At 38.8% G+C, this 25972-nt stretch overlaps 6 protein-coding genes, 1 long non-coding RNA gene and 1 other non-coding gene across 12 annotated transcripts; 3 read left to right on the forward strand and 5 right to left on the reverse strand.

Annotated features, from left to right (window-relative positions):
• The first annotated feature begins 1349 nt into the window (after positions 1–1349).
• On the forward strand, positions 1350–3550 carry LOC127249980 (protein IQ-DOMAIN 9-like). Of its 2 annotated transcripts, none has more exons than XM_051273107.1 (7): positions 1350–1471; positions 1567–1620; positions 2016–2123; positions 2278–2463; positions 2544–2771; positions 2855–2968; positions 3046–3550. In XM_051273107.1, exons 3-7 carry the CDS (start codon positions 2046–2048, stop codon positions 3400–3402), a joined length of 963 nt encoding a protein of 320 aa, XP_051129064.1. In that variant the 5' UTR covers positions 1350–1471; positions 1567–1620; positions 2016–2045; the 3' UTR covers positions 3403–3550. The 2 variants fall into 2 exon arrangements, with proteins under 2 accessions (XP_051129064.1, XP_051129066.1); XM_051273109.1 differs by having other exon boundaries at positions 1355–1471; positions 2278–2454.
• Positions 3551–3735: 185 nt separating this feature from the next.
• On the forward strand, positions 3736–5525 carry LOC127249981 (nudix hydrolase 15, mitochondrial-like). Its single transcript, XM_051273110.1, has 4 exons — positions 3736–4351; positions 4693–4835; positions 4915–5034; positions 5103–5525. The coding sequence occupies exons 1-4, from the start codon at positions 3901–3903 to the stop codon at positions 5325–5327; spliced, it is 939 nt and encodes a 312-aa protein (XP_051129067.1). The 5' UTR covers positions 3736–3900; the 3' UTR covers positions 5328–5525.
• A 138-nt stretch (positions 5526–5663) lies between these two features.
• LOC127249983 (nudix hydrolase 15, mitochondrial-like) lies at positions 5664–8124 on the forward strand. 2 transcript variants are annotated; one of them, XM_051273112.1, is made up of 5 exons: positions 5664–5940; positions 6018–6160; positions 6389–6508; positions 6594–6815; positions 7500–8124. In XM_051273112.1, the coding sequence occupies exons 1-4, from the start codon at positions 5664–5666 to the stop codon at positions 6795–6797; spliced, it is 744 nt and encodes a 247-aa protein (XP_051129069.1). In that variant the 3' UTR covers positions 6798–6815; positions 7500–8124. The 2 variants fall into 2 exon arrangements, with proteins under 2 accessions (XP_051129069.1, XP_051129070.1); XM_051273113.1 differs by lacking the exon at positions 6389–6508.
• Positions 8125–8308: 184 nt separating this feature from the next.
• LOC127249985 (uncharacterized) lies at positions 8309–11577 on the reverse strand. The gene is made up of 3 exons (XR_007838508.1): positions 11385–11577; positions 11144–11297; positions 8309–11035 (listed from the first exon to the last, which is right to left on the reverse strand). It is a non-coding gene; the product is annotated as an uncharacterized LOC127249985 (long non-coding RNA).
• A 148-nt stretch (positions 11578–11725) lies between these two features.
• On the reverse strand, positions 11726–17810 carry LOC127249979 (apoptosis inhibitor 5-like protein API5). 2 transcript variants are annotated; one of them, XM_051273106.1, is made up of 16 exons: positions 17658–17810; positions 17356–17520; positions 17089–17188; positions 16937–17002; positions 16343–16440; positions 16159–16233; positions 15855–16004; positions 15278–15343; positions 15119–15184; positions 14080–14190; positions 13657–13746; positions 13464–13570; positions 13178–13292; positions 13021–13086; positions 12815–12918; positions 11726–12128 (listed from the first exon to the last, which is right to left on the reverse strand). In XM_051273106.1, the coding sequence occupies exons 1-16, from the start codon at positions 17742–17744 to the stop codon at positions 11930–11932; spliced, it is 1665 nt and encodes a 554-aa protein (XP_051129063.1). In that variant the 5' UTR covers positions 17745–17810; the 3' UTR covers positions 11726–11929. The 2 variants fall into 2 exon arrangements, with proteins under 2 accessions (XP_051129063.1, XP_051129062.1); XM_051273105.1 differs by having other exon boundaries at positions 17609–17743.
• A 69-nt stretch (positions 17811–17879) lies between these two features.
• On the reverse strand, positions 17880–20141 carry LOC127249982 (uncharacterized). Its single transcript, XM_051273111.1, has 5 exons — positions 19842–20141; positions 19166–19496; positions 18641–18720; positions 18511–18569; positions 17880–18319 (listed from the first exon to the last, which is right to left on the reverse strand). The coding sequence occupies exons 2-5, from the start codon at positions 19478–19480 to the stop codon at positions 18015–18017; spliced, it is 759 nt and encodes a 252-aa protein (XP_051129068.1). The 5' UTR covers positions 19481–19496; positions 19842–20141; the 3' UTR covers positions 17880–18014.
• Positions 20142–20680: 539 nt separating this feature from the next.
• LOC127249850 (negative regulator of systemic acquired resistance SNI1) lies at positions 20681–25848 on the reverse strand. 2 transcript variants are annotated; one of them, XM_051272886.1, is made up of 15 exons: positions 25455–25848; positions 25304–25370; positions 23984–24077; positions 23803–23892; positions 23629–23709; positions 23416–23487; positions 22996–23077; positions 22855–22904; positions 22538–22744; positions 22388–22458; positions 22231–22300; positions 21712–21774; positions 21419–21571; positions 21071–21210; positions 20681–20990 (listed from the first exon to the last, which is right to left on the reverse strand). In XM_051272886.1, exons 1-15 carry the CDS (start codon positions 25576–25578, stop codon positions 20918–20920), a joined length of 1437 nt encoding a protein of 478 aa, XP_051128843.1. In that variant the 5' UTR covers positions 25579–25848; the 3' UTR covers positions 20681–20917. The 2 variants fall into 2 exon arrangements, with proteins under 2 accessions (XP_051128843.1, XP_051128844.1); XM_051272887.1 differs by lacking the exon at positions 23629–23709.
• An 11-nt stretch (positions 25849–25859) lies between these two features.
• Positions 25860–25932, reverse strand: TRNAE-CUC (transfer RNA glutamic acid (anticodon CUC)). The gene has a single exon. It is a non-coding gene; the product is annotated as a tRNA-Glu (tRNA).
• Positions 25933–25972: the final 40 nt, after the last annotated feature.

Raw genomic sequence — 25972 nt, forward strand, 5'->3', positions numbered from 1 at the left:
CTCGTGTTTGCTTTTAAATTTGCAGGGGCTGCGTCTCATCCCCTGAAACCTATCACGATCGCGAGACGGGGACTTGAAGTTGAGTTTCGAAAAGGGAAGTTGAGCCGGAGCAGCAACAAGTGGCCCGACAGAACCATCCCCGGTGGCCCTGATGCACATCATCATCTTCGACGCGGATAATCTTGGATCAAATTTGGAGTTTTTTTTTTTAATCTACATGTATCGTGTAATATATGGCCAGAGATTAGTGACCTTAAATTTTGTGGTGTTTGTGCTTTTTGATGAATCGTTGTAAGATTTACATTGCTCATCGAGTATAAATTAAAAATAGTTGAAAAAAAAATTCAATAAAAAAAATAATTTCAACATATGATACACTCTCTTACGTTGCACTTGATGGTGTCCTTAAAGATCATTGAGAGTAAAGATCGTTAAAACAAGATTAAATGAAAAAAATAATTTTAGTCCATGATATACTCTCTTCTTTTGTGTTTGACGTTATCTTTAAAAACTTAAAAGTATTCATTGGGCTAAATATTTTTTGATTGGGAGACAACAAAGTGACAAATTAAGAAAATCCTAAAATAAGAATAAAATGAATTTAAGTATACTATGGAGAAAATAAGGGAGGGAAATAATTTGAACTTTCAAGAGTTTTCGTTGATTCAAATCCAATTTATTATGTCATTCTTGTTTTCAAATTCTTGTGGACTGCCCTTTAGACTATCCATTGTTTTTAAAATAAATAGCTTTAAGATATGGGGCACATTTGAGACTTTGGAATCCATTTTTGTCGGCAGCCTACTAATCATTTCGGACAACTTATGGTAATATATATCTATTATTTTCTGGAAATAATTGTTCCCACCAACCTTCTTCATTTGTTCTTGTCACTTTTAATGATTGGTGCAATATATATAATCAAAGAGTGGGTTTATTTTATTTATCAATATATGAAAAAAAAAATGCATTCCTTCGACCTGTATCTTCTTCTTTCTTAAAAAAAAAAAAAAAAAAACCCAAAATAAGGATGCAATAAACTAAAGATTCCAGCTGTTCTCTTGCGCTGCCATTAATTTATTAAATCAATAGTCCACACGCAATTTTAAGTAGTTCTAACAAACAAATCATCAGTTTAATCCAAGATTTAAACCCATTTAATATTAGGGTGCCAAGTTGGCTTCTTTGGCCACTGTAAGCATCTATTTTCTTGGATAAAACCCTAATCTTGATTTGATTTATAGGTGTCGGTTGGCCCCCATTGATTGAGGGGTGAGTTTTATTTTATTCTTAGAAATAGTAACAGGAGCTTCAGACAGCCCCAAATTATGTCATGTCGTGATGCCCCTTTCGTAGCCCTCTCTCTATTCTTTGTGAGGTCACCAGCCGCTGGGCCATGGCAGATATCCGTCGAGCTACCCACTTTTTGTTCTCTCCTTTTCTTCCCTGTTTATTTCCCTTCTTCAATCATGTACATATATAGCTTCTTATTTCTTCTCTTTCACTCTACTTTTCCATCAATACTCTCATCCTCATCACTGCGTAACTTGCTTCTCCTTTTTCTAGGTATTTATTTTCCATTTGCCTGGAAGTTCCTTCTGCAACGCCGGAGATTTTGAGGTTAGATTCATCTCTCTTGTTTCTACCTTATTAAGGTTGTTCTTCGATGTTTTTAAGGTCTCAATAATTTTCTTTTCATTCTTGAAAGAAATAGAGATCTCTTGGGAATCTAGCCTATGCCCTATTCCTGTTTTTTTTTTTAATAATTTTGTTATGGATTTTGGATATCCCATTCTTTCCAAGTTTGTGATCTTGAATTGATCAAATTAATTTTTTATCAAAATTCCAGACTTCAGTTGTCACTTGTAACCTAGCTGTACTACAAACTTTTATATCTAATATTTATGTTCTAGACTAACATTCAGATAAAAATTGAGGGAAAATTCAAACTTTGTCACGTAGGAATGTTCTTTAGAATCTAAAAATAGTGTTGTTTTGAAATGCTTCTTATGCAGGTTTATTATTACATCTATTGAGCATCGATAATGGGATCAGGAGTTTGGTTCAGGAACATAATCAGCAAAAAGAAGACGAAGGGCGAAAAAAAATTGCAGAAATTGCAGGTTTGTTGCTATGGAAGCTTTACCTCTACATTATATTCGTTTTCTAGTAGTCTTGATTCTTGCATTGCTTCACGATGTCAGTAGTTTATCCAATTTCATGCTTCATCGATTCAAAAATAATTCAACCTTTATTGCTCTGCAACTCATTCTTCAGAAGCCTTCAGCACCTGAAAACACAAATGCTTGCGAAAAGGAAATCGGTCTGGACAAAGTGTGTCCTTTAATAGCCATCAACACTGCCGCTGCAACGTGTATTAATCCGATCGGCAATGTTGTCTCATTAGAGGATGCTGCTGCAGCCAAAATCCAGACTGCATACAGGGCTTATTCGGTTGGTCGTGTGTGTTCTTCGCTTATTAATAATTCGAAAGTTTTAAATTCTCGGTAGGACAAAAGTTGAGATTGTCTGCTTGTTTCCAGGCTAGAAAATCTTTTCATAGGATGCGGAGAATGTCGAGATTACAGGATATGGTGCAGCGTGATTCAGTTAAGAAGCAAGCATCGGCGACATTGAGTCATCTGCACTCATGGAGCAGAATTCAGGCTAGGATCAGACAGCGTCGAGCTCATATGGTTACAGAAGGTCAGCTCAGGCAGAAGAAGCTCGAGAATCAGCTGAAGCTGGAAGCGAAGATTCACGACCTTGAGGTAATAACCCCCGGATTAATTTTTCGTTGCCAAAGTTTCAATATTTCAGACAAATTTCACTCTCACAACGGAATGTGCGATAGGTGGAGTGGAGTGGCAGTGCCGTAACAGCTGACGAAGCCATTGCAAGGATTCATCAGAGGGAAGAAGCAGCCGTGAGGCGGGAGCGCGCCATGGCGTATGCATTTTCTCATCAGGTGAGGACACAGATTTGGCATTTTTCAAGGTACAAAGCAATCGAGATTAATCGACAATGTGGTATTGTGTATTGCAGTGGAGGGCCAACACGAGCCCTAGTTTTGGACCTAGCAATCAAGAACTTAGCAAAGCGAATTGGGGGTGGAGTTGGATGGATCGATGGATTGCAGCGCAACCATGGGAAAGCCGTGTTGCGGCAGTCCAGGAAAGCCCGAAGAAAGGACAGCGTCGCCCTCCAAATAAGATCGCGAAAACCGCCGTTTTTCCGGCAAATAAAGCTTTGGATAAAGTTAAAGCAGTGTCTCCCAATGGCAAGATTACCAGGAAAGCTCGGAAGCTGTCTTACGAAGGAGCTGCTGCTAAAATAGCTGCTAAGAAAGTGAGCTCAAATGGTGATGACAGAAAGACTGGCAATGGGAAGGAAGGATCTTAAAATCTTAATGGAGTTTGTGTGCAAAAATCGTTATTTGTTATTTGTTTTTTGTTCATTTTAAGCTTATTGTATATGTAATAAAAATCTGAGTTGCTGTGAGATTGAGATATATTTCGTATTTGGAAATAAATTATGAATGTTTTTATGATATGAATACCAAAGGCTGGTTTGCCTTGTTGATCATCGTCGAATTGATGAATCTTCCAACTTCCACGTGGGCTTCAAGCTTTTAGTTCAGAGATTTATTAATGGATGTACTAAGAATCGACGTGGACAACTGCAAGCTTAAGCCTCCATTGCAGGCAGCAGGCCGGTCCCCAGAGCTTGGGCTCCATTAAAGCAGTCGAAAATGGTGGAAAGTGAAGAGCTTGGTCCATTTTGGAGGATTTAGAGATGTAATATAAATAAATAAAAAAATAGATGGCAGATGATCTACACATTTTCCCTGCTTGATTGGATCCTTCTTCCCAACATTAATGGCGCCCGTTACTTACTATTATGCAGCAGGCTGTAAGCAATAACTCTCTGCACATGCGCCCTATACTCAGAAGAGCCTCGCCTTCTTTATTGTCTCTGCTCCGCAGATCTTTGATTCCATCATTGGCGCCTCCGATTCCTACTTTACTTTCCGCGCTCGCGATTATGGATTCTCGGGCGCAGAACGGTTTGGGGCCTTCTAGAAAACTCATGGTTCTGGCGCAGCAATTGCGCCTCTATAAACCGCCTCCGCCGTCGGACGACGAGGAAGAGGAGGAGAAGATTGAGGAGCGGGAAGGGAAAGTGGTTTCGCAATTAGGGTTTGCGGAATCGGCGACTCCGGTGGCCCAACAGCCTTCCGAGGGGTTCAGGCCCAAAAGAGCGGCGGTTTTAATCTGCCTATTTGAAGGGGATGATGGTGAATTCAGAGTAATTCTTACGAAGCGATCATCGAGGCTTTCTACTCATTCTGGTCTGTTGAATTTACGATTCTCGTCGTTGTTTGGGTTTTTTTGAGAAATTAGGTTCGATTTGGGCGATTGTGTGTGTGAATCTGCAGTTGTCGTTCTAGTAGATAAATCTGAATCCAATGCCATCGATTCACGCATTTCTATCGATTCACGCATTTCTATCGATTCGATATTGTTTAGGGTTTCTTTAAGGAACTAGGTTTTTTCATTCGCAGGTTTAGGGCATAATTAACTTGATTGATGTTAATCGTGATGTTCGATTTAAGATCAACCATTGCTGTTCAGATGCTTGTGAACGTGAACAGAAATGGAGATTCCGCTGATGAACTGTAACTGAAAACAGGGGAAGTTTCGTTGCCTGGGGGAAAAGCAGAGGAGATCGACGCCAGCGATGCCGACACAGCAACAAGGGAAGCGAAGGAGGAGATAGGATTGGATCCTTCCATGGTGAACGTCGTGGCGTGCCTTGAGCCCTTCTTATCCAAGGTAAATCGATCAGTCTATCCTCATCTCTAATCTCCATCATTCTCCACCATAAACTTCAAACGTTCTATGTTTCCTGCAGCACCTCCTCAGAGTGATTCCTGTCATCGGCATACTATCCAATAACAAAGAGTTCCATCCATCTCCTAATGCTGCTGAAGTCGAAGCTGTATTCGATGCTCCATTGGAAATGTTTCTCAAGGTAAGTATCCAATTTTGCATCCTCGCCATTTTCGACTAGTATGGTATCCTCACCACTGCCATTGTCAGGACGAGAATAGACGATGTGAAGAAAGAGAATGGATGGGGGAAAAGTATCTGATCCATCTCTTCGACTACGAAGTGAATGGGAATAAGTACCTCATTTGGGGATTAACCGCCGGAATTCTGATCCGAGCGGCGTCCATCGTGTACCAGAAACCTCCTGCTTTTGTCGAGCAGAATCCGAAGTTCAAAGTTCTTAGAAACGTGCACAAGGATACGACCATGCCTTGACCTATCTGCCTCAAATTCAATATATGTAGAATGCTATCCGATTGTGATCGAGTTGTAAATTGGATGCATTAACTGACCCGATCCACAATGTATAATTTGCAGAAGCTCATCGTGATTTGTGATGTAAGTGCAGAGCAGTTGCTTTGTATTGTCTGTGACTCATCTTTTGACACAGAATAAGTGGCGATTATTCTATAAGCTTCTGTTCGTACGACGAACCGACACTGCGTGATGTGGCTATGGTTGAATTGAATATATATATATTATATAAAATATATTTTGGTTGTTGGATTGAATTGATTTCTCAGTCATCACTGCTCATCAGAACTTCAAGTCATGTCGGCAGGAACTTCCGGGAGATCAGAAACCCTAGCGAAGGTAGTCCAAACGCTCCGTCTTCACCAACCAAAGCACGATTCCGATTTCTCCGCCGGAAGTATTAGCAACAAGGATTCCATAGTTGGAGATTCAGCCAGTGAGTCGGTGTCTAGCCGAGCTAGATCGAGATCCCAACCTAATCGAGCTGCGGTCTTGGTATGCTTATTCGAGGGTGAATCAGGTGAAATTCGCGTGATTCTGACTAAGAGATCTTCAGCCATGTCCTCTCACTCCGGTAAGTGCTCAAATTCCACAGATTGCTACATTAAACTAGGGTTTAACCTTATCTGTTCATTAGATCCACAATTTCAGGAGAAGTTGCGTTGCCTGGAGGTAGGTGGGAAGAAGGCGACGAGAACGACGCAGAAACGGCGTTGAGAGAGGCCAAAGAAGAAATCGGATTGGAGCCTTCAGCTGTGGAGATCATAACCATTCTGGAACCCTACCACACTAAGGTAGCAAGCTTTTGAATCTGTTGCTTAATTTTCCGATTTATCTTTGCTGCAACCTATATTAGGTTTTGAATTATTGCTCCATGTTTAGCATTCCATGCTGCAATTTGGTGTGAAATTTTGAAGTTCATTCATCGTCATAAGCCATCTCTGCAACCCAAACCCAGTTTGATTCTTGTAAGAACGCCGTGACTGAAAATTCAAGGTCTAGATGATCGAATTTCTTTGCAGCGGAATATTATCGTGTATCCAGTAGTTGGAGTTCTGTGGGATAAGAATGGCTTTAATCCTGCCCCAAATGCTACAGAAGTGGAATCTGTATTTGATGTGCCTCTAGAAATGTTTCTCAAGGTGTGGCTTGTGCAGACCATTTTTATGCTTCACTTGCAACCTATATTGAGTTCCTGTTACAGTCTTTTTCTATTGTCATTTCCAGAATGAAAACCGAAGAGAACAGGCAGGGGAACTCATGGGCTATAAATTTACTGTTCAGCTCTTTGATTACCAAACTAAGAACACAACATATGTGATATGGGCTCTGACTGCCGCAATTTTGATCAAAACTGCATCAGTTGTGTTTCAACGACCACCTGCTTTTGAAGAGCGTGCACCAGTATTTTGGGGTAGAAGTCGCCATTGAAAGTTTCAAACTCTTAAGGTATGTATGTATGGAAGTGGTTAAATTCTTGGCAATTTTCTTCCTCTACTGATTCATAATTTGTCTTAATTTATGCTGAAATACCATAGTTGAGCCCCCAAAAGATACAGAATTAATTCCTTGCCATGATAGCATGAACCACATAACTAGAAGCATTTGTGCCGAGAAACCCCCCTTTCAGTTCTATGCATGCATAGTCAATGGAATAGCGATGAAAGTGAGATATTATATGTGTTTTTCCTATATGATCATTGTAGAATGCTAAGCAATTCAGGCCCTTACAGGAAAGGTTAATCTAATGTATGAATCCGATATCAAAACATCTGAATTCGTGAAATCTGTGAGGAGTAGAAAACTGTATAAGCACTGGAACAGTTAAAATTATATGAAGCATGATACAAGAAGGCCTTAGTAGTATTTTAACCTTCAGTTTTATCCTTCCTGTCAATGTTAAGATAATCTAAAATACATTAATAGAAGAGCCTGCATACCATGTTGATTGTGCCAATTTTTGTCATTGTGCTTTCTACTGCATTTGAGCAGAGTGAGGCGTAGTTTTATTGCTTTTGTCATCGTCGTTCATAAACAACATTCTTCTTTGAAAATTCCCCACTGTTGGCTGTTGGCCATTCTATATTTGGTTATGAAATTCACTCTCATCATCAAGTCTATCATTCTCCTCAGGAATTGAGGATGTGCATTAAAATGGCATCCGGTTCTTCGCCACCAGTGTTCTTCCAAGGTAACTCACTCTAATTCCCTAGGCAAAATTGATGATATTCAATCCAAGGTAATTCATTTCAACTGGCCTTAGAGGGGAATGTGTAAGGATTCTATAATACACTGTGAAAGTGAAACTAACGTGTTGTGGTTTGCAGTGCTGTGTGTCCATATTTTATGTCACAGTAGGTCTCACTTAGTATCATAATAGAGATCAATTAAGTTATGTCCCGTTCCTAATGATGTGGGGGTAAACTAGATGATCATGAGTTCAAACCCGACGTCTCTAGGTTATCTGTCACATATGGTTAGCCTAGTGTAGCTTGTGTTGTGGGACTTAGTTCGCAGGGTATTAGTACTAGATTTGGCATGGATTTAACCAGCAGTGAATTCACACGTCATTAAAATAAATAAATAAATAATGAAGATACGGTTGCTTTCGATTTCGAGAGGAATTTGTTGCAGTAGATAAGCTTCACTTTTCCTGTAATGTAAATAATGTGTATTGTTTTCCAAGGCTATATAGGTTGCTCCTGTAATGTAATAATGTGTAGTGTTTTCTTAGGCTATATAGGTTGCTGCTGTTGTATTCTCGCCGGCACTATTTTGTAAAGCATTTGCAGGGGCATCTCTGGACCAAGTACACACTAATATAGGTCAAAGAAATGATATTTTATTTTAATTTATAATTTTTATGGGGCCCAACAAAGTATGGGCTTATATGGGTAAGCCCAGGTGAGGCCCTTGTTCACTGAGCCCTGGTATTCAGTGCCACTGAAATGGACTCGCCTGATTTACCGTTGAAGGCTAAATTCTTCAATAGTAAACTGGGCTGGAAGCTGGGGCTCATATAAGGACTACTATGGGCCGAACTTATCCAGCTCACTTTTTCAATTGCCAAACAGTTGCAAGCCTAGAATTGTATTGGGCTGAAGTTAACTGCCCACATTCGTAACCACCGTGACTGATTAGCTAACCAAATTAGCCAAGCAAATATTCCCTCTGGACCCATAAAGATTATGCCTGTCAGACCTAAGGCCCATTTAGCGGCCCTAGTAGCAAATGGTCACTGGTTGGGCTCGGCTCAATATCATACTCATGTGGCCGCGATGAATACGACGGACCAAGACACACACCGATGCGGGCCTCGATGAATGGGCCGAACTTGCACATACTGACGTGGAACGTTCATTCGGCCCTGCATCCTGTCAAACGGGCCAATGATAAATGGGCCGGACCATGACACATATCGATGGAGGCCTTCGATGATTTTGGGCCGAACCAGACCAGAAATTGGGCCCTACAACACCTGTAAAACGGGCCTATGATAAATGGACCAGACCCTGACACATACCAATGTGGGCCGCGATGAATGGGCCGAACTTGACACATGTGGACGTGGACCATAAATTGCGCCCTAAAACACCTGTCAAACGGGCCTACGATCAATGGGCCGGACCGTGACACATACCGATGTGGGCCTCGATGATTGGGCCGAACTTGGCACATACTGACGTGGACCATCAATTGGGCCCTACAACACATGTCAAACGGCCGTATAATAAATGGGCCGGACCAAGTCACATACCAATGTGGGCCTACGATGATTTTGGGCCAACCAGACACATGCTGACGTGGACCATCAATTGGGCCCTACAACACCTGTCAAACGGGCCTATCATAAATGGGCCGGACCAAGTCACATACCGATGTGGGCCTACGATGATTTCGGGCCAACCAGACACATGCTGACGTGGACCATCAATTGGGCTTATAACACCTGTCAAACGGGCCTATCATAAATGGGCCGGACCAAGATACATACCGATGTGGGCCTTCGATGATTTTGGGCCAAACCAGACACATGCTGACGTGGACCATAAATTGTGCCCTACAATATTCTGTCAAACGGGCCTATGATAATTGGGCCGGATCCAGACACATAACGATGTGGGCCTGGATAATGGGCCGAACTTGACACATGCTGACGTGGACCATAAATTGGGCCCTACAGAGCCTGTCAAACGGGCCTATGATAATTGGGCCGGACCCGGACACACAACGATATGGGCCTCGATGAATGGGCCGAACTTGACACATTCTGACGTGGACTATAATTTGGGCCCTACAGCATATGTCAAACGGGCCTATGATAAATGGGCCGGACCCAGACACATACCGATGTGGGCCTCGATGAATGGGCGAACTTGACACATGCTGACGTGAACCATAAATTTGGCCTTACAACCTGTCAAACGGGCCTATAATAAATGGGCCAGACCCTGACACATTCCGATGTGGACCTTCGATGATTTTGAGCCGAACCTGACACATGCTAACGTGGACCAGAAATTGGGCCCTACAACACCTTTCATATAGGGCCGTAGATCAGCCATCATTTAACGGGCCATCTCATAATGGTAGGCTAGCCCAAGCCCGTACATATTGGGCTGCCTATCACAACTTTTGGGCCCACTGCTTGTTACCCGCATAGCAACTTGACCTTAAATGTTGGGCTAGAACAAGACACATACGGATGTGGGCCCTTCATGATTGGGCCGAGCCAGACACATGCTGACGTGGAGCATAAATTGGGTTCTACAACACCTGTTATAGGGGCCTTTAATAAATGGGCCAGACGAGGCATGTCTAAGGAAATTGGTCCCCGTTCAAAACCAAAAGCCCGTAAGTGTTACCATATTTGGGCTCATTGAAGCACGGCCTTGTTAATCCGGCCCAATGATAAAGCCATTCAAGCTTGCATGTTTGAGTGATAATTCTGGCCCATACAATCAGGGGTTCCTAGGCCCATTTTAAAGGCGCCTACAAATATTGGGCCAGCCCAAAAGCGAAACATCGTATAACAAATTCGTACAGATAAAGATATGGCCATTCAGTACATTGGGCCAGATCATTGCCACAGCCCATACAAGGCCGGCCCAGACCAAAGGCAGCCAAAAGGGTCAGGGTCTGGGTCCGGATACGAATCTGGGTCCGGATCCGGGTCCGGATACGAATACGGGTCTGGGAGCCCCCGTCGATCTCAAACCATGCCAGGGCAGCCGAAAGGGTCGGGGTCTGAGGTCCGGGTCTGGATGCCCCCGGCGTTCTCAAACCACGCCAGGAACCTACCTACTTACCTGATCTGTACAATCTAATCTCTCCATGGAACAAGAAGCAAGCATATACATGCATCATGCACACAGATACATACATACACTTACAAAGGCCACTCATGATGCAATGCCATTCACCTCATAATAATAAACACACCACGAAGACTCAAGTTACAAGATAGAGCAACACCAGGGATATCTACTGCGACCATAGCAACGACAAAGTCACAAAAACCCATCCAACGATACAACATTGCCCGGAAGCTTGTAAGAATGTCATGCAACCGCCACCAGAACTTGTGGAAACCCCTCCGCTTCGAACAGAAACTAAGTACGATAGCATGCGCTCTATGGTATCTTGCTCATGAAAACACCGGCATAGATCTATGTATATTACATCACATAAACAAGCATCTCCTCAGTAAGGCATGCATATATATCATATATGTAATGAATACTGAAAAGTACTGCAATATTTTACAGGAAACATACCCCATAAGGCGTTAAAGAAGTAGATTTCTACGACTCTTGAGAGGAGCAAATGGATTGAACTGCAACTCTGTAGTTTGTAGCAAGGCGTATGGCCCAATTATGAGAATGAAAGACTGATAATTAAGTGTCGCAACTGCTGCGAATTGATTTTATTCTGCACGGCGCCTTGTACTGTCAAAATGTTATAGAATAATGTGTATACAAATAATTGGATTGAACTTTGGAAGAGGATTTGTTTTACCTGAGGTTTGTCCTTGGTGATCTGTCCATCTCCGGAGATGTCAAAAGATGCCAGGATGATCTCTATATTCCTTACTGTTTTCCAAATCACCATCATCAATCTTTAATCCCAGGAGAAAATTCTGAGCAGTCAATATAAAGAGAAATGACAGATGGTATGAAATGAACAAGTATGCTAGTAAGAGAATTTACACAAAATTACTTACTAGCTACGGCATGTACATTATTGATATTTTGCGACCCCAAACCTCATCCTTCCTCGTATAGTGCACAAGATATCCTGCAAAACAGAAAACCAGTGCCGAAAGGAGAAGAAAAACTAGTGGGGGATGGGAAAAGAGAGGAAAGAAAGAAAGAATCAACATTGCCTTGAATAAGTTAAATGTCAAAATCCAAGAATCAATCTCTTCCTCTCATCAAAACTAAGCAAATACATTAACGACGGAGCACAATGCACATCTTGTTTAATCACTCAATTCAACTCTTGTATATTATGGTCTGTGGGAAAAACTCCTTGTCATAGGCTGCCTTAATGCAGAGAAACAATCAGAATGATTGCCCCCTTCCCCTTCCCCTTCCTCTTCCTCTCCTTCCACCACCATAGCTCCGGCCTAGACCTCTGAAGCCACCTCTCTTTCCATAGGGCAGACCCCCATAAGCATTACCCGAAATTGGGTTCAAACTCCCTCCAGCCCCACGTCCCTTTTTTGGAGGGTTGTTGCCAAATTCATTTGGACGCTTCACCCTGTAGATTAAATGTTAAAAAAATGTAAATTATGGCAGGTATCATTTACAAAGTAAGACAGTATATAGTAAGTGCTATAAGGAGATAGTGAATGGGCAGAAATGTTCAGTTAAATTCTCAGATTCTGGAATGGTTTGACTAGTTACAACTTCCACCACTTTAAACTAAGCTAAATCTCTTCTGCAGGCCTGTTTCCTAGCAAAAATTTCTTGAGTTATAGTTCACTGCACTTGTTCGCAGATCAGCATACTTCATATGTACATCGCATCCACAATCACCTGCTCTAAAGATGTGCCAACCTCTTTTGTCCTGCCAACCACAGGTGCTCTCTCTATGCCCCTGTCTTTCATCGATAATAATCAATATAATCTTTCTGAGGCTCTCTCTTCGAAAGAAATCCAATGGGATCCAACGAGAACATGCCTTCATCCATTTCATGAATGTACTGTACAGTGCTATATAATAATAAATTAAAATAAAGTGCACTCTGAGAATATATAGCTAATTTCACATTATAAGTTGTGCCTGGGCAATGCAAGTTCAATGTATTATGTATGCACAAATAATCACCACAATTACTCATTTGGGCATTTCCTTAGCATCAGATTTTTCATTAATATATCTTTGTTAAATGTACAGAGACAAGTTCATAAATGAAATATTGCAGTGCTAGTGAAGGGACATACCCAGTAGTAGAAGCAGTTGGTGCTGGTGAAGGTTTTGCAACCTCTTTCCAAGATAAAGTGACCCTCTTGTCTCCAATAAATGAAGGTGTCTTGGCATGCAGAGGCTGAATTATGCAAATAAATATCTCAATAAATATAAATAAAATGGTGAGGTGATCAAAGAAAGGAAAATGTATATGTGCAATATTTAAGGTACTTCCGCTTGCCTGAGTCATAGCCAGAATGTTGTTGCAAGTTCGTAGCCCATTTGTAGTGTTCTGTTTCTGTGTTTTCTGCAGATTGTATGGTCTTCTAAATCCATCTACAGAACATATAATAATTTTCTAAGTAGAAAATAGCACATTCATTGTATTACAAACTCACAATGTCAGCCTTTGCTTCATCAGACAAAGCAGCTGCCAGAGCTTTATTATTTGCTGTCATTCCTTGAGTTAACTTTTTTATGGCCGCCCGAGCTAAGTCTTCAACACAATTTAATCTGTTTCAATAACCAAGGATTTTGGTGTTAAACTCATCCGCAAGCACTCCGATAGTGCAAGGAAATAAACAAGAAACTAAACCACCGTGTTAAAAATACATGCATAAATCTTTAGCTAATTAATTCTGTAAAATGGCTAAAAACTTAAGCAATTCACTGTGCAGGACACACCTCTCAGAGAAGTCCTTTGATTGATCAGAGAAGTCCTCTCCCAGCCTATCTGAGGGTTGCCCCGTCACAATCTTGTACCCGCATAAGCTATTGGTTGCATTTGGTGCCTGTAAAAAAAAATGGAGACTTTTTGGACTGCAAGCATACATGCATTAGAACAGTAGGAGAAATAAGAAAAGGCAACTTTAATAACCTTGTCGGATAAATGGTGGAATGCATATAGCAAGCACTCAACATAAGTAAAGTTCATCTCTTCTCCAACTTTTCTTCGAGGCATGGTTTTCTGAAACAACACCTTATAATTATCACGAGGAATAGTGTTTGCAATGTTAAATACATTGGCATGTTTAAACAAAAATAAAATTCCATAACTCAGTGGGATTGAGTGAGAGAGAGAACAAAGGACTTATCTAGAATGTTTCCAATAACATACGCTTAAAGAGGATAAGAACAATCAAATCCCATAATGAAGATAGTATACAAATAATTCAACTTACATAACCTCCACCACTTATACGAAATACTTTGCACTGAAACCATTTAGCATGTTACATTTAAATGATAAAGGTGCTGTTGATATGCATAACATTCTTTGTGCATATAATATGGTTCTTGCCTTCAAGAGCATAACAATAGAGGGGAGAATTTGTCTTGAGTCTTGAGGGGAGGTATATGGTGAACTCTCAGCCAGGTTTTTGAGCAGGTCCACTTTTCGTTCTTCAGGGAGCTGAAGTGCAAAGAGTATTTTATTATTAGACTCAAAACAATATCTGAGTCACTTAGGACACATTGACACTTGACAGCAAGTTAGGACATTCAATAATGAAAATGAACAGAAGTCTGACTTTCAATAAATTATGTTACACAAATTTAGTTTCCATTAACCCAGTGTGGACTCCAGTCCATGCATCAACATAAAAGGCGTTTTAAGTTGTCTAAGACAAACAAATGCATTAATATCATTCCCATAATACATACACAGCCTATAAAAGATGCACAAGGAAAAATCCACTTCCATCAATACAATGAGCACAACACCTTATTTGACTACTAGAGCACAAGCCAGACCTTAATCATTTGATACAATACTTCGTAAAATACCATAAGCTTTATTCACCATGCTGCTCAAACAAGTTTATGTTCAGTAAAAATTTACTTTTTTGATAGCCAATATTTTCTCTTAATCATTCAAAGTAAGTATGGAAACTAGCAGACTCAAAGTCTAATAATATTGTACTTAAATTGTATATTTAAGGGTGTGTTTGTTTGGGGGTTTGGATTTGAAGTTGGGATTTGAATAGTAAAAATTTTGAATTTGAATAGTTGTATGATGTGATATAAATAGGTGTTGATGTGATGTTTTGAATGTAAAATTTATTTTTAGTATAATATAAAAAATAAAAAATAGGTGTTTAATTTGATGTTTTTGGGGGGAAAAAATGGGATGAATAGTGAAAATCTAATCCAATCCCCCAAACAAACACACCCTTAGTATACAAGTCACAATGAATTGCTACAAAACCAAATGAAAATGCTTTAAACTTCTTTTTTGGATCATAAAAATAAAAAACACACAATGGACATCTATTGAAGAAATTAGGGATCTAAATGCCAAAATTGTCCAGAGCATTCTAAAAATAGTATTAGAAATGTACCATATCAAAAACTGGAAATATGTGCTTGTTTAAATAGTTCCAAAACCTGCTATTGGATGCACCCCTCTGCAAGTAATAAGCGTGTCAGCTAATAATACATAACATTAAATTAAAAATGAGCAAATAAACTTGAGGGTATCCGAGAGTGTTCATGTGAACCTCAAAAAATGGAAGAGCCATAAAAAGGCAAGAAATAAGTCGATCTATATGATCTCCATCATCAACCTGCAGTAACACCCAATTGAAAAACAAAACGCAAGTGGTGAGTAAGCATTTTTTTTTGCTTCTTTTGCTTAAAGAAAGGCATGAATCCTAAGTTTTTCATGTTTTTATTTTTTATTTTTTTAAGAGATTACTGAGGTACATAATAAGTCGATCTATATGATCTCCATCATCAACCTGCAGTAACACCCAATTGAAAAACAAAACGCAAGTGGTGAGTAAGCATTTTTTTTTTGCTTCTTTTGCTTAAAGAAAGGCATGAAGCCTAAGTTTTTCATGTTTTTATTTTTTATTTTTTTAAGAGATTACTGAGATACATAATACCAAGTGTCTTCATAGATTAAGAATGTGACAACAATGCAAAAGTAATACTAGTATTTTATTGTATTGATTTATAATAGTTCCAAAAAAACTTATGATTTAAGACAACTATTTTTCCTCCCTGATAAAATTAAAAAAAATAATAATAATAAATGAAAGCCTCTCATCAGCACACAATAATAAGAACACTCACATTAAATTGAGCGTCCAAATCAGCTTGACCTTCAATAATTTCAATAAGTTCCTGTATTCTCTCTGGAGGAGCATCCTTACCAAACATGTTCAAGCTTTTCAAGAAGTCCATAAACATCTGAAATTCTGCTCCAGTGACATCTTGAAGGCTCTGCAAATTTAATTAAAATAATCATGTCCAGTATTATTAAACAATCATATGACCTGAGATCGACAGTTTTACCCAACTTATTTTTAATTCCACGAGGAAATCACAGAACCCAGTGTCATCGTGTAATGTGAAAAAGTGAAGGTGAACTGCCTACCTTTTTAATCAAATCTGTTATATGCCTTTCCATTGGCCCAGGGGGCTTTAACAGCTCAGATTTAAGTGGAAAGACCTGAATTAAAGATCTAAATTAGAACAACACGCAAGAAAATAAAGTGAAGCCAGGACAATGATCTACTGTTTCAAATTCAAGAAAATCAAATATTTGTCAGTCCTCCCACCTTGTCTCTAACAAAAAGTAGGGTCCTCTCCCGTAGATTTTCATCTGTTATTTGTTCATCAACGCTCTCTATATGCTTAAACAAGGCAGTCAAAGATGCTGCAAAAACAACAAATCAACTACTTGAATTTTAAAGAGAACGAGACAATATAATGTAATCAAGCACTGATTCTGAACAAACAAGACTGCAGTCATCTTTCTTTAACATAAGAAATTAACCAAGAGCTATAATTCAAGGCAAGCAACTCAAACAAAGGAATCTATTGTTCAAGCATATTTGATCATACCAAAAATACAACGCTATGGCAACATTAACTAGTTTGCATGGCAGTAAGCTACAAGTACTTCTTTCTTCCAAAATAATCATTGCCATTACATCTGCCACTTTCAATGATGTATTTATCAAATGACCAAATCACAATGAATAAGACTGACAGAGCATGTACAATGGAATCAAGCCTTATAACAAATATAAGAACCACAACAATGGATTGATGAAGTATGACAAAGATGCAGAAACTACAGCATGATGATGTTGAATATCTTGCTGAGAACTTATAGAACCTACATCCAAGTCAATGATAAGTAGAACTACCTTTAACATCTTGCCTCAGTAAGGACAATAGCGCTTTTTGTACTGCATCACGTTCTACATTTTCCTCTACACAAAAAATAATAGAAAGAAATCACAAGTATGTACTTTATGAATATTCCCATTCTAAAACGCTACTAGGAGCAAAATAATACCAGCTGTGAGGAGTTGCGCTAGAATGTCAACAATTTTTGACAGATGTTCTGGAGTATCCTTGCAGAAAAGTGGAAGCCCGCGAATTGCTTGTACCCGCACCTGAAAAACAAGGAATGCTGAAAATTTAGATTAGTGTACTTGGCAAATACTGCGGAAAATGCACGTTTCTCCAAACAACAAGCCGACACTTAATTCAGTCCCAAACAAGGGTTGAAGTGTGAAGCTTCATATGCAAAGAGTAATCAAATAAAAGAAAAGAAGCAGACCCCTAGCTCCTCGGCTTCACACAGATCGAGATGCGCATCAACTGCATTAACCGATAGGCTTGGAAAATACTTGAAGAACCTGGGGATTAGCTGCGCAGCTAACTGCCTCGCTTTCACACTGCTACTCTTTGCCGCCTTGATTATATTCTCATAATCCTCAGCGTGCTGCTTACACACCACCAATTACACTAATTGAATTTCAAATCAAAAGTAGGTCTCGCACAAATTGAGAAATTAGAGGTTAAAACCCTACGAATGAGGAAAACCAGAAGACGCCCATGCAAAAACAGATAATTGAGAACCTGAGACTTGTCCTTGACTTCGTTGAGACGCTCTCCATATTCGTAGAGCTTCTCGATAACTCTGGCATCGTCGGAAGCCTCCGCCATTGCCGATGGAGCGCAAAGTCACCCACGCTGTCCGTGCACACACAAATAGGCTGTCTTGACTTCGATTTTCCTCTTTTGCCCTTTACATTATAATAATAATTCCAGAGACCCCAATGTCTAAATTCGTAATTTCATATAAAATTATTATAATATTTAAATTTAGCATAATCTAACAATTTTGTTCCATTCAAATATTCAAAACAACCAAATGGTCCAAAATTATTCCATCAAGACAATACCAAGGTTGGTAATGGAAAAACCAAAATATTACTACAATGTGGGCGTCTCCAAAGCCTGAAGAACATCTCTAAACTCGAATTCACGAGGCTCTTTGTTGAATCTCTCCACGAGTTTGTACCTTACATCGTTCAGGAAGAATGATTGTGCCATCTCTAGAAGCCATTTCGCCTCGGAGTCGCTCAGTTTGCTGGCGAATACAATGTCGCCGCGTATGAGCACCAAGTCTTTGCTGTCTGCGAATTCTTTGTAATAGGAAACAGTCAGGTATGGAGAAGCCTGGGTTCCTTTTGCCTTGTAATCTTCGAGACCAGTGATCACCATGTGAGGCATCTGAACTGTGAGACGAAGACATTTTATTCATCAATAGAGGTTTTAAAGAACAATCTGTAGCATCATGTTGCTCGGGCAGATGTAGTAAATTCAGTAGGAAGTGTACAATGATTAAGAACAGGAATCATTCCAGAACAAATATTTGGTAAAATGCAAAACAGGGAAAAGCCTTTTCATGGTGGGATGCTACAAAAACCTTGCAGAAACATTGTCGTGTAGCCACTCCCTTTCCACAATGGGATCACGAAATAGCGGCTGCAGACAGAAGGGAAATGCCAAATTCATGAGGATTGTAAAAGATGAAAGCTAATGAGTTAGGGCGTTACCAATCCGCAGCTCGTTGCTCCAGGAGATGGTACAATTTTGCTTTCATTGATAGGCCAATATGACCCCTTCCCAAGTGAAACTAGGAGATATAAATGAGCTCCTCGATTAGTTTGACAAGCAAATACAATTCAAAACAGCACGAAGGAGTGAACTAGGAAGGTGCCGCGATCATAAGAATTTCATTGGTAATCAACAATCGAACAGTTCAGCCATAGCACATATAGCACAGAATGCAAAAATAATTGAAAAATGAAAGCCTGTAATATCACGAGTGGAACACAATGAATCAATAGATAAGAAAAAACCCAAGCATTGTTTCAATTCCTTGCAGCCTGTTCAACAAGTGATTAGTTCATTCTTGAACAAAATTATCAGAATCTCCTAAAGATTTCAGTAGCTACAAATTAAGCCAAGAACGCACTAGCAATTATTCCACAGGCAACATCGAACACTATATCTTTAAAAAGTTAATTCTCAGCAGATTTGAGCCATTTGTTCATTCTTGGAATGAAGAGGAAACTTACATCATCCCAAATGTCAGCAAGCTCCTCAGCAGATTTGTCCTGGGCTCTTTTCAAATCAATAATAGATTCCAAGGGCTTCGGCTGCAAGGGTGCAAACCCAGAGGCAAAGCTCAATGACCGGAAGAACCCTTCCGATCCCAATTTAGTGAAATTGCTAGAAACTGCAGGGTTTTGTTTACTCTGGAATTTTCTTTGCAGAGCTGAAACGGTACAAAGGTGATGCTTTATGACCTTGGAAGAACATGATCGATTGCGAACAAGACCTTCCACAGAAGGCAAGGCCTTCTTCAAGACCTTGGAAACCAGACTATACATAATACAGTATTTTCTTCTGCAATATATGTAGAGAAACTGTTAATGTACAGCTAAATTTGTGAGGGATAGCATAATCAGACCACATACACACATTTGCCGGCAGACAATTTTAAAGCATAATGAAAAATTCCACAACGGAAGCAACTGTGATCCTGAATTAATCAAATGCCTGTCAGATATCACAAATTTCTTCAACGGTATAAACCTAGCTGTTAGGTAACGAGATTTCAGGAAAGACATTTATCGAACAGTTGGAGATCCTAATTAATATAAATCAGACGAATTCACATTCAAGACACAGCCATAAAACAGATTCATTATTTAGCTAGAATTTAAGCCCAAAATATGAAATGAAGCGCACCTGATCTCCCTGTCGGAGGGGAGTAAGGATTCGTCGGTAAATTCAAAGATTTAATGTCTTCGAAGAGCCAATAAAAACGAAGACTGCAGCTGCAGTTTCGTCTTCTCTTCACCCTTACTGCAGATACACCGGAAAAATGAAAGTGAGAGGACACTGGCAGTAAAAATCCAGAACAACGACGGACGGTCGCAACGAAGACGTGTGGCGTCGGCGTCGGAAGTTTCGGTGGTTAATTATTCGTTAAGTTAAAATAAATAAATAATTGTCCCTTGAGATCATGGTTCAAATCCGAAGTCTCATGGACAAATTAAAACACTCAGTTGAAAATAGGAACAATAGATGTAGGTGAAATTGTCCAATAAGCTGGCCCCACCCAAATAGGCCCATTTTAGCCGGTCTGGAATTAAATATTTTAGAGTGTTTTTTAACACAAAATCTTTTAAATTTTAGAATTTACATTATGTATTTTTCAATAAATATTTTTTTTTATAAAACATTATTTTGATATCAAATTTTTTCAAATCAAACTAAAAAAACGACACTTTATCGTTTACATAGAAAATAAAAGGCTTTTAAATTTACGACAATTGTTTATTATTAGATAATATATGGATTTGTGTGCTTTTGTATTATTTATATCTTATTTCACAAGTTTAATTTATGTCTCAAATATTTTCCTGTAACATTTTTTTTTGTCTCAAATATTTTATAATAATCATTTCACATAAAAAGGAAAAATTCTTTCAAACCCTAAACACAAAACAAACACACCCTAGGTGTATTTTGTATTGTATTTTAATTTAAATTATAGTTAAACTGAATATTTTATTAAAAAAAGAAAAAAGAGAGAACATAACATGCTCATATATAATACACAAAATATTTATTGGGGCCTACATTACTCAAAATTTGAGTATCATGACTAAAGGATATGCAATATATGATAAATCTTTCTGCTAAACCAGAATCATCATCACATAATACGAGTTCAATTACCATTTGGATGTAACTATATGCACATCAACATTATCAATTTATCACCATACCTGGAAATTTAATGATAACAACTAATTCCTTTAGGATTTCGATGAGAGGACAACGGCAGCCGTGACCAGTGCTTCTTTGGCATGGGAAGAAAATGAGGATAGCCTGATTTCCAGTCATAGAAGTTCAGCATCAACATCTGAATGTCGAAAACAAGATACAGATAAAACCAGAAGCTATCTCACCTGTCTTCTTGCCTGAGACAAGTGAAAGCGGAGATCAGATTTTTGCAGATATTTGCTACATTGTCACTTTTGCTTTTGACATCTTCCATTGAATCTGGCAGGCCTTCCAACAGATGCTCATTGGATAGCACCAAATAGGCCTGGAGAATATAGATTATTTTAGCTGAGGGAAGAGATGGTATTTTTCTACAATTCAAACTTTGCATTGACATCATGCCATTACCGAATTGGGATGGCTGGATGGATAAGCTATTAATCGATGAATAATATTTGCTACAAACTAAAGTAGTTGTTGAAGAGGCAATGGCAAGACGTGAGGGCAGACCATAAGTGATGAAAAGAACTCACCTGCAGACCATAAGCCAAGAGCAATTGAACTATCTCGGGGATAATCTTTTTAATGACATTTTTTGTTGTGTTTCTGTTTGATAAACACTTCAAAATTCCACTGAAATTCTCTGTATTGATCACCTCACTCGATCTCCTAGTTTGAACAGAAGACTGTAAAATAAACAGAGATTATCAAACCATGCTGAAGAATACCCAACACCATTTCCAAGGATGATGGCATGATGCAATGAGCGAGAGCACATATGAATAATGTACTTATGCAATTATATCAGCTACGATATGTAACATACCTTAGGAATATACTTCTGGAAATACTGTGTAATAATTTGAAGCTTCCACTTTGGATCGAAAACCTTCAAACAAATTCAAAGTGCAATCCTAATTAGATACACATTCAGTTAGAACAACTGGAAAACATAATGAAATGTGTAGAATATAAAAATAATGAAGAAAAACAAAAATCAGCATAAGAGCAAATAAGCTTAAATACAATTTAGATGGCTATAATATATCATGTTTGTTTCCGCCTAGTACCAAAACCCTCTAGTGTGACAATTCACACTTGCATATTGACTTTTTAGTATTTAGAAGCTTCTACAACTTCAAATGCATATAAAGTTCATGCATATCACTTAGAAGCTTCCACCAATTCAATTATGTATCGAGTTCATGTGCAGCACCAAATATTCTATAACAATTTCCAAACGTGCAGTACAAAGCTCCAACCAAAATGCTAGCATGAGTTATATTATCTCACAGATTTTGTCCAAGTTCTCGGCAACAGGGTTCAATTTTTGAAGAGAAAGTACCTGAAGAAATGGAAGAAGTGTATCATTGTTGTAAATGAGTTCATCCAAAATTATCTCCATCACTGGAGTCCTGCAATAAAATGAGAGAGAATGTATTCCTTTACTTTAAATTTCAGAAAACAAATTAGTATTCTAGAAAATAAGCAATGTGAAGCACCTTACACCATCTGCCCTTGTGATGAGGCCTTGCTGATCAGCAATTCTCCGTGATGAATCTAGCTCCATAGTCTGTACAGTATCAAGTCAGGATCATGAAAACAGCATTTCAAAATTAATCAACACATAAACCAGAGAAAAATGGATTCACCAACACAAAAAGTTTCTTCAGGGCCATGCATGTAGACTTTTTCACTTCAGGTAAAGCTAACAGCACAGCACCATTTGATTCGTGTGATATTTCCTCCAAACTGTTATCATGGTTGCTAGTTTCTCCAGACACAGTTAATTCAGACAGGTCACACATGAGTGACAAACAGTCTTTCATTAATACTTTATAATTTATTTTCCTTGAACCCTACAAAAATGTCCTAAAGATAAGTCAATGCCTGAAGAACCTCCAAAAAGTGGAGTAAAACAAAGTACATATAGTTTGCAATTATAGAAATAGCATATTGTTAAGCATACCAGAAGCAAATTCAGTGTTGATTCCCTTACAATGACCCAGTTCTTATTTTCTGCAATAACATGAACTTTAAACTACAGAAATCCAAAATAATTCACTACGAGGAAAATTAACAATAAAAAATAAAAAAAGCAGTATGCTACCTTGATATGCAAAATTACGAGGACAAAAATCTCTTTCCAGAACAATGATAAGATATTGAAGAAGTATCATATTCTTCAAGAACTGAAATAAGAACATTGCAGATAAAATGGGTTCTGTAAGCATCCGCACCAAGCCAAAGAGTGATAGAAGTCAAGAACATACCATTAAGGCATAAAAAAGAGAAAGAAATGAGTATGGGTCCATCAAAACTAAGGTTTTCACAGACCCACAACGCTGTGAGGGTCTAACTCATTGTGGATATAAATTATTGGCAGGTAGAAATACAATGCACTGGGTGACCAACATTAACCCAGTAAGTCTTCTGACATAGAAACATATCTCTTGATCACATAGGCCCTGGTAATCTTTCCTGGGCTCAAATGCATAACTTGAGATTTGTCCACATCAATTGAACTTACCACTGTTTCAACAGCATTAGAACCCATCTCCCTAGCTACCTTGGCAATCTCTTGTACATGAGTATGGAAACCCTGGAAAATCACCCAAGCGTACAAATAAATTAAGCCAAAACACACACCATTTTCAGTAGATAACAATAAGGAAAACACTTGGCAAACACTTCATTCTATTAGTATAACAAGCTCGGTAAAAGAACTTCCAGATAACCAGACCACAGAATCCACCAAGGTTCCAGAATGATTTGTAGCTTTTCCATGGTTGTTGTCCGATGCAAAATTGAATGGTATCCAAGACTGGGATACAGAAGCTTAAATGAACCATCATCACACAATAAGAATAATCTACAACTCAGGATGAAAATATCAGGTTGCCAAATAAGAGATCACCTCTTCAACCACGACTAATTCAGAGAGCATGCTTGTTGGTGAAGATGAAACTGGTTCTTCTTCTTTGGATAGGTAAACCCGAGGAAAGCACTTTGTGTAACAGAAGGTATTAGTCAAAACAAAAGCTCAAATAAGGTACAAGTGGAAAACAAATTCATTGCCTGTAAAAAGATTCAAATACCTTATCTAGTTCGACAAAGAGCTGGTAGCTTTCCATTATTAAGTCAAGTGAATCTGCATCCATCATGATATGAAAAATGGCCTCTAACATTTTTCTGTTCAATCAATTCGAAAAAAGAATCAGTATGAATCATAGTTCCAAATCCAAACACCTACAGAATATTGGTTATGTTGTCTTATTCAGTTTAGCGCATGTTTCACTTGATTGATGATGCTAAACCACAATAAACACACAACACACACACATATAACGATAGCAGTGCAACTGTCCAAAAAGCTAAGAGAAAAAGAAAATAATTAAAAGATTCCACATATTAAAGAAGATTCTCTTACATTTCCTAATATTCGGACACGAGCTTCTGCATGTATAGTGACCACTTTCTAGGGAAAACTTTTCACAAAACTTGCTGACTGAGTTTTATTTATATCTTTCGGAACATAATCACATAAAATGTCAGAATTTAAATGGATGATGTTTGAACTTCGATTCATTCCATTCTGGCAAACATGCCAATTATTTTTATTTTTATTTTTTTTAAAAGGTACAAAATCAATTGTTAAGCCTGGAATAATTTGGATACAAAATGAATATTTTCATATTTGAGCAGGAATTAAAATATGTTGAATCATAATAAGATTATAAGAGTAACAAGTAGTTGAGATCACAACCTTGGCATTCAGATGTGGAAAATCGATCAAAGTTTTTTCACAAAGTGAATCAAGAGCTACAGCAAAGCCGATCTTATCCACAAAAAGAAAAAAAAAAAAAAAAAAAGCCCATTAGAGCTTTCTACTAAGTGTGTGGAGCATTTTGAAGGGGTGACAGATGCTTAATCAATTATCATTCTCTCGTCTAAAATTATAAAACACAGTTGGGAGCTGCAGATCGAGAGTAGTGTTGTGAATTCGTGTATACCCCTTCATGATGGAATCAGACTGTGGAGGACAAAGGGCAGCTTTGTTCAAGCCTAAAGGAACAACTGGGGATACTTGAGGAACCGGTAGGGTTTGGGGTAAGTTAGCCTAAATGGGGATGGATTCCTTTCTACAGGCATATGGTTGGCCTGTTTAGTTGATTTGGTCTATCGTAGAGAAACAGAACTGTCTTGCCATCAAGAGGAAGGTAATAGTACAAAACTACGTACAAGGTAACCAAAACAGAGCCATTTCATGTGCAGTTCATCAGACTTTCACAAGACCAGGAAGACGTTGTGAACCACAAACATTTTGAAATCAAGACGTTTCCCAAACCACTAATTACAACCAATACCCAAAAAATCGTTCGTAAACACCAAGTGCACAAAGCAAGAGGATTACGTACGGAGTGGGCGAGCTTCCGCTATCTGGAAGAAGACAAGCAGTTCGAACAGCTTCCAAATAAGCAAGCCCTACGAAAACGAAAAAAATAAAGCGAAAATCAAAACCCTGGCAAGAATAAGCAAGCAAACTGAAAAATCAAGCACAACACGCACGATCATCGTTGAGGTGGTGAGCAATTGTAGAACTACTGAAACCGAAAGTATCAAGAATCGCCATCGTGTTCTCTTCCACACCCCGATTGCCATCTTCTCCCCCCACTCTCCGGCGCTTCTCCATCTCTCTTCTCAATCCAAACCCTCTAATTCAAAACCCTAACAATTAAAGAAATGTATTAATGAAACCCCCTCTTCTATCAAATATTAATACATATTCCCGCCAAAATACCGCCCTTGCATCTCGCATTATTATTGGTCTGTCAATCGAACTAAGTCACCGCCCTAGGGCCTTTAAAAAAAAAAAAATTATTCCATCCCTTTGTTGGAACTCGCATTATCATTGGTCTGTCAGCTAACTACGTCAACGCCGTATTCACGTTCTAAAAATATCCGAAACCGAAATTCCGTTGCCGGGACTTGAACCCGGGTCTCTCGGGTGAGAGCCGAGTATCCTAACCAACTAGACTACAACGGAGCTGTTGATATTCCTACCTATAAAATATTTATCAATATTT

This window comes from Andrographis paniculata, unplaced genomic scaffold (assembly GCF_009805555.1).
Source record: "Andrographis paniculata isolate CXL003 unplaced genomic scaffold, ASM980555v1 Contig36END, whole genome shotgun sequence".
NCBI classification, from domain to species: Eukaryota; Viridiplantae; Streptophyta; class Magnoliopsida; order Lamiales; family Acanthaceae; genus Andrographis; species Andrographis paniculata.

What these genes read in the sequence shown, in the direction of transcription:
- LOC127249980 (XM_051273107.1), top strand. Translation starts at nt 2,046, where the DNA reads ATGGGATCAGGAGTTTGGTTCAGGAACATAATCAGCAAAAAGAAGACG. An exon ending in AAAAATTGCAGAAATTGCAG is followed by an intron (nt 2,124 to 2,277) that starts GTTTGTTGCTAT and finishes CTCATTCTTCAG; the next exon opens with AAGCCTTCAGCACCTGAAAA. An exon ending in GGGCTTATTCGGTTGGTCGT is followed by an intron (nt 2,464 to 2,543) that starts GTGTGTTCTTCG and finishes GCTTGTTTCCAG; the next exon opens with GCTAGAAAATCTTTTCATAG.
- LOC127249981 (XM_051273110.1), top strand. Translation starts at nt 3,901, where the DNA reads ATGCAGCAGGCTGTAAGCAATAACTCTCTGCACATGCGCCCTATACTC. An exon ending in GAGGCTTTCTACTCATTCTG is followed by an intron (nt 4,352 to 4,692) that starts GTCTGTTGAATT and finishes AACTGAAAACAG; the next exon opens with GGGAAGTTTCGTTGCCTGGG. An exon ending in TTGAGCCCTTCTTATCCAAG is followed by an intron (nt 4,836 to 4,914) that starts GTAAATCGATCA and finishes TGTTTCCTGCAG; the next exon opens with CACCTCCTCAGAGTGATTCC.
- LOC127249983 (XM_051273112.1), top strand. Translation starts at nt 5,664, where the DNA reads ATGTCGGCAGGAACTTCCGGGAGATCAGAAACCCTAGCGAAGGTAGTC. An exon ending in AGCCATGTCCTCTCACTCCG is followed by an intron (nt 5,941 to 6,017) that starts GTAAGTGCTCAA and finishes CCACAATTTCAG; the next exon opens with GAGAAGTTGCGTTGCCTGGA. An exon ending in CTCTAGAAATGTTTCTCAAG is followed by an intron (nt 6,509 to 6,593) that starts GTGTGGCTTGTG and finishes TGTCATTTCCAG; the next exon opens with AATGAAAACCGAAGAGAACA.
- LOC127249979 (XM_051273105.1), bottom strand. Translation starts at nt 17,725, where the DNA reads ATGCCAGAGTTATCGAGAAGCTCTACGAATATGGAGAGCGTCTCAACG. An exon ending in ATTTGGACGCTCAATTTAAT is followed by an intron (nt 15,344 to 15,854) that starts GTGAGTGTTCTT and finishes GTGTTACTGCAG; the next exon opens with GTTGATGATGGAGATCATAT. An exon ending in TCCACCATTTATCCGACAAG is followed by an intron (nt 13,571 to 13,656) that starts GTTATTAAAGTT and finishes TTTTTTTTACAG; the next exon opens with GCACCAAATGCAACCAATAG.
- LOC127249982 (XM_051273111.1), bottom strand. Translation starts at nt 19,480, where the DNA reads ATGTATAGTCTGGTTTCCAAGGTCTTGAAGAAGGCCTTGCCTTCTGTG. An exon ending in GAGCAACGAGCTGCGGATTG is followed by an intron (nt 18,570 to 18,640) that starts GTAACGCCCTAA and finishes TTCTGTCTGCAG; the next exon opens with CCGCTATTTCGTGATCCCAT. An exon ending in CACGACAATGTTTCTGCAAG is followed by an intron (nt 18,320 to 18,510) that starts GTTTTTGTAGCA and finishes TTCGTCTCACAG; the next exon opens with TTCAGATGCCTCACATGGTG.
- LOC127249850 (XM_051272886.1), bottom strand. Translation starts at nt 25,578, where the DNA reads ATGGAGAAGCGCCGGAGAGTGGGGGGAGAAGATGGCAATCGGGGTGTG. An exon ending in ACAAGGGCAGATGGTGTAAG is followed by an intron (nt 22,301 to 22,387) that starts GTGCTTCACATT and finishes ATTTTATTGCAG; the next exon opens with GACTCCAGTGATGGAGATAA. An exon ending in TCTTGGCTTATGGTCTGCAG is followed by an intron (nt 21,211 to 21,418) that starts GTGAGTTCTTTT and finishes TATATTCTCCAG; the next exon opens with GCCTATTTGGTGCTATCCAA.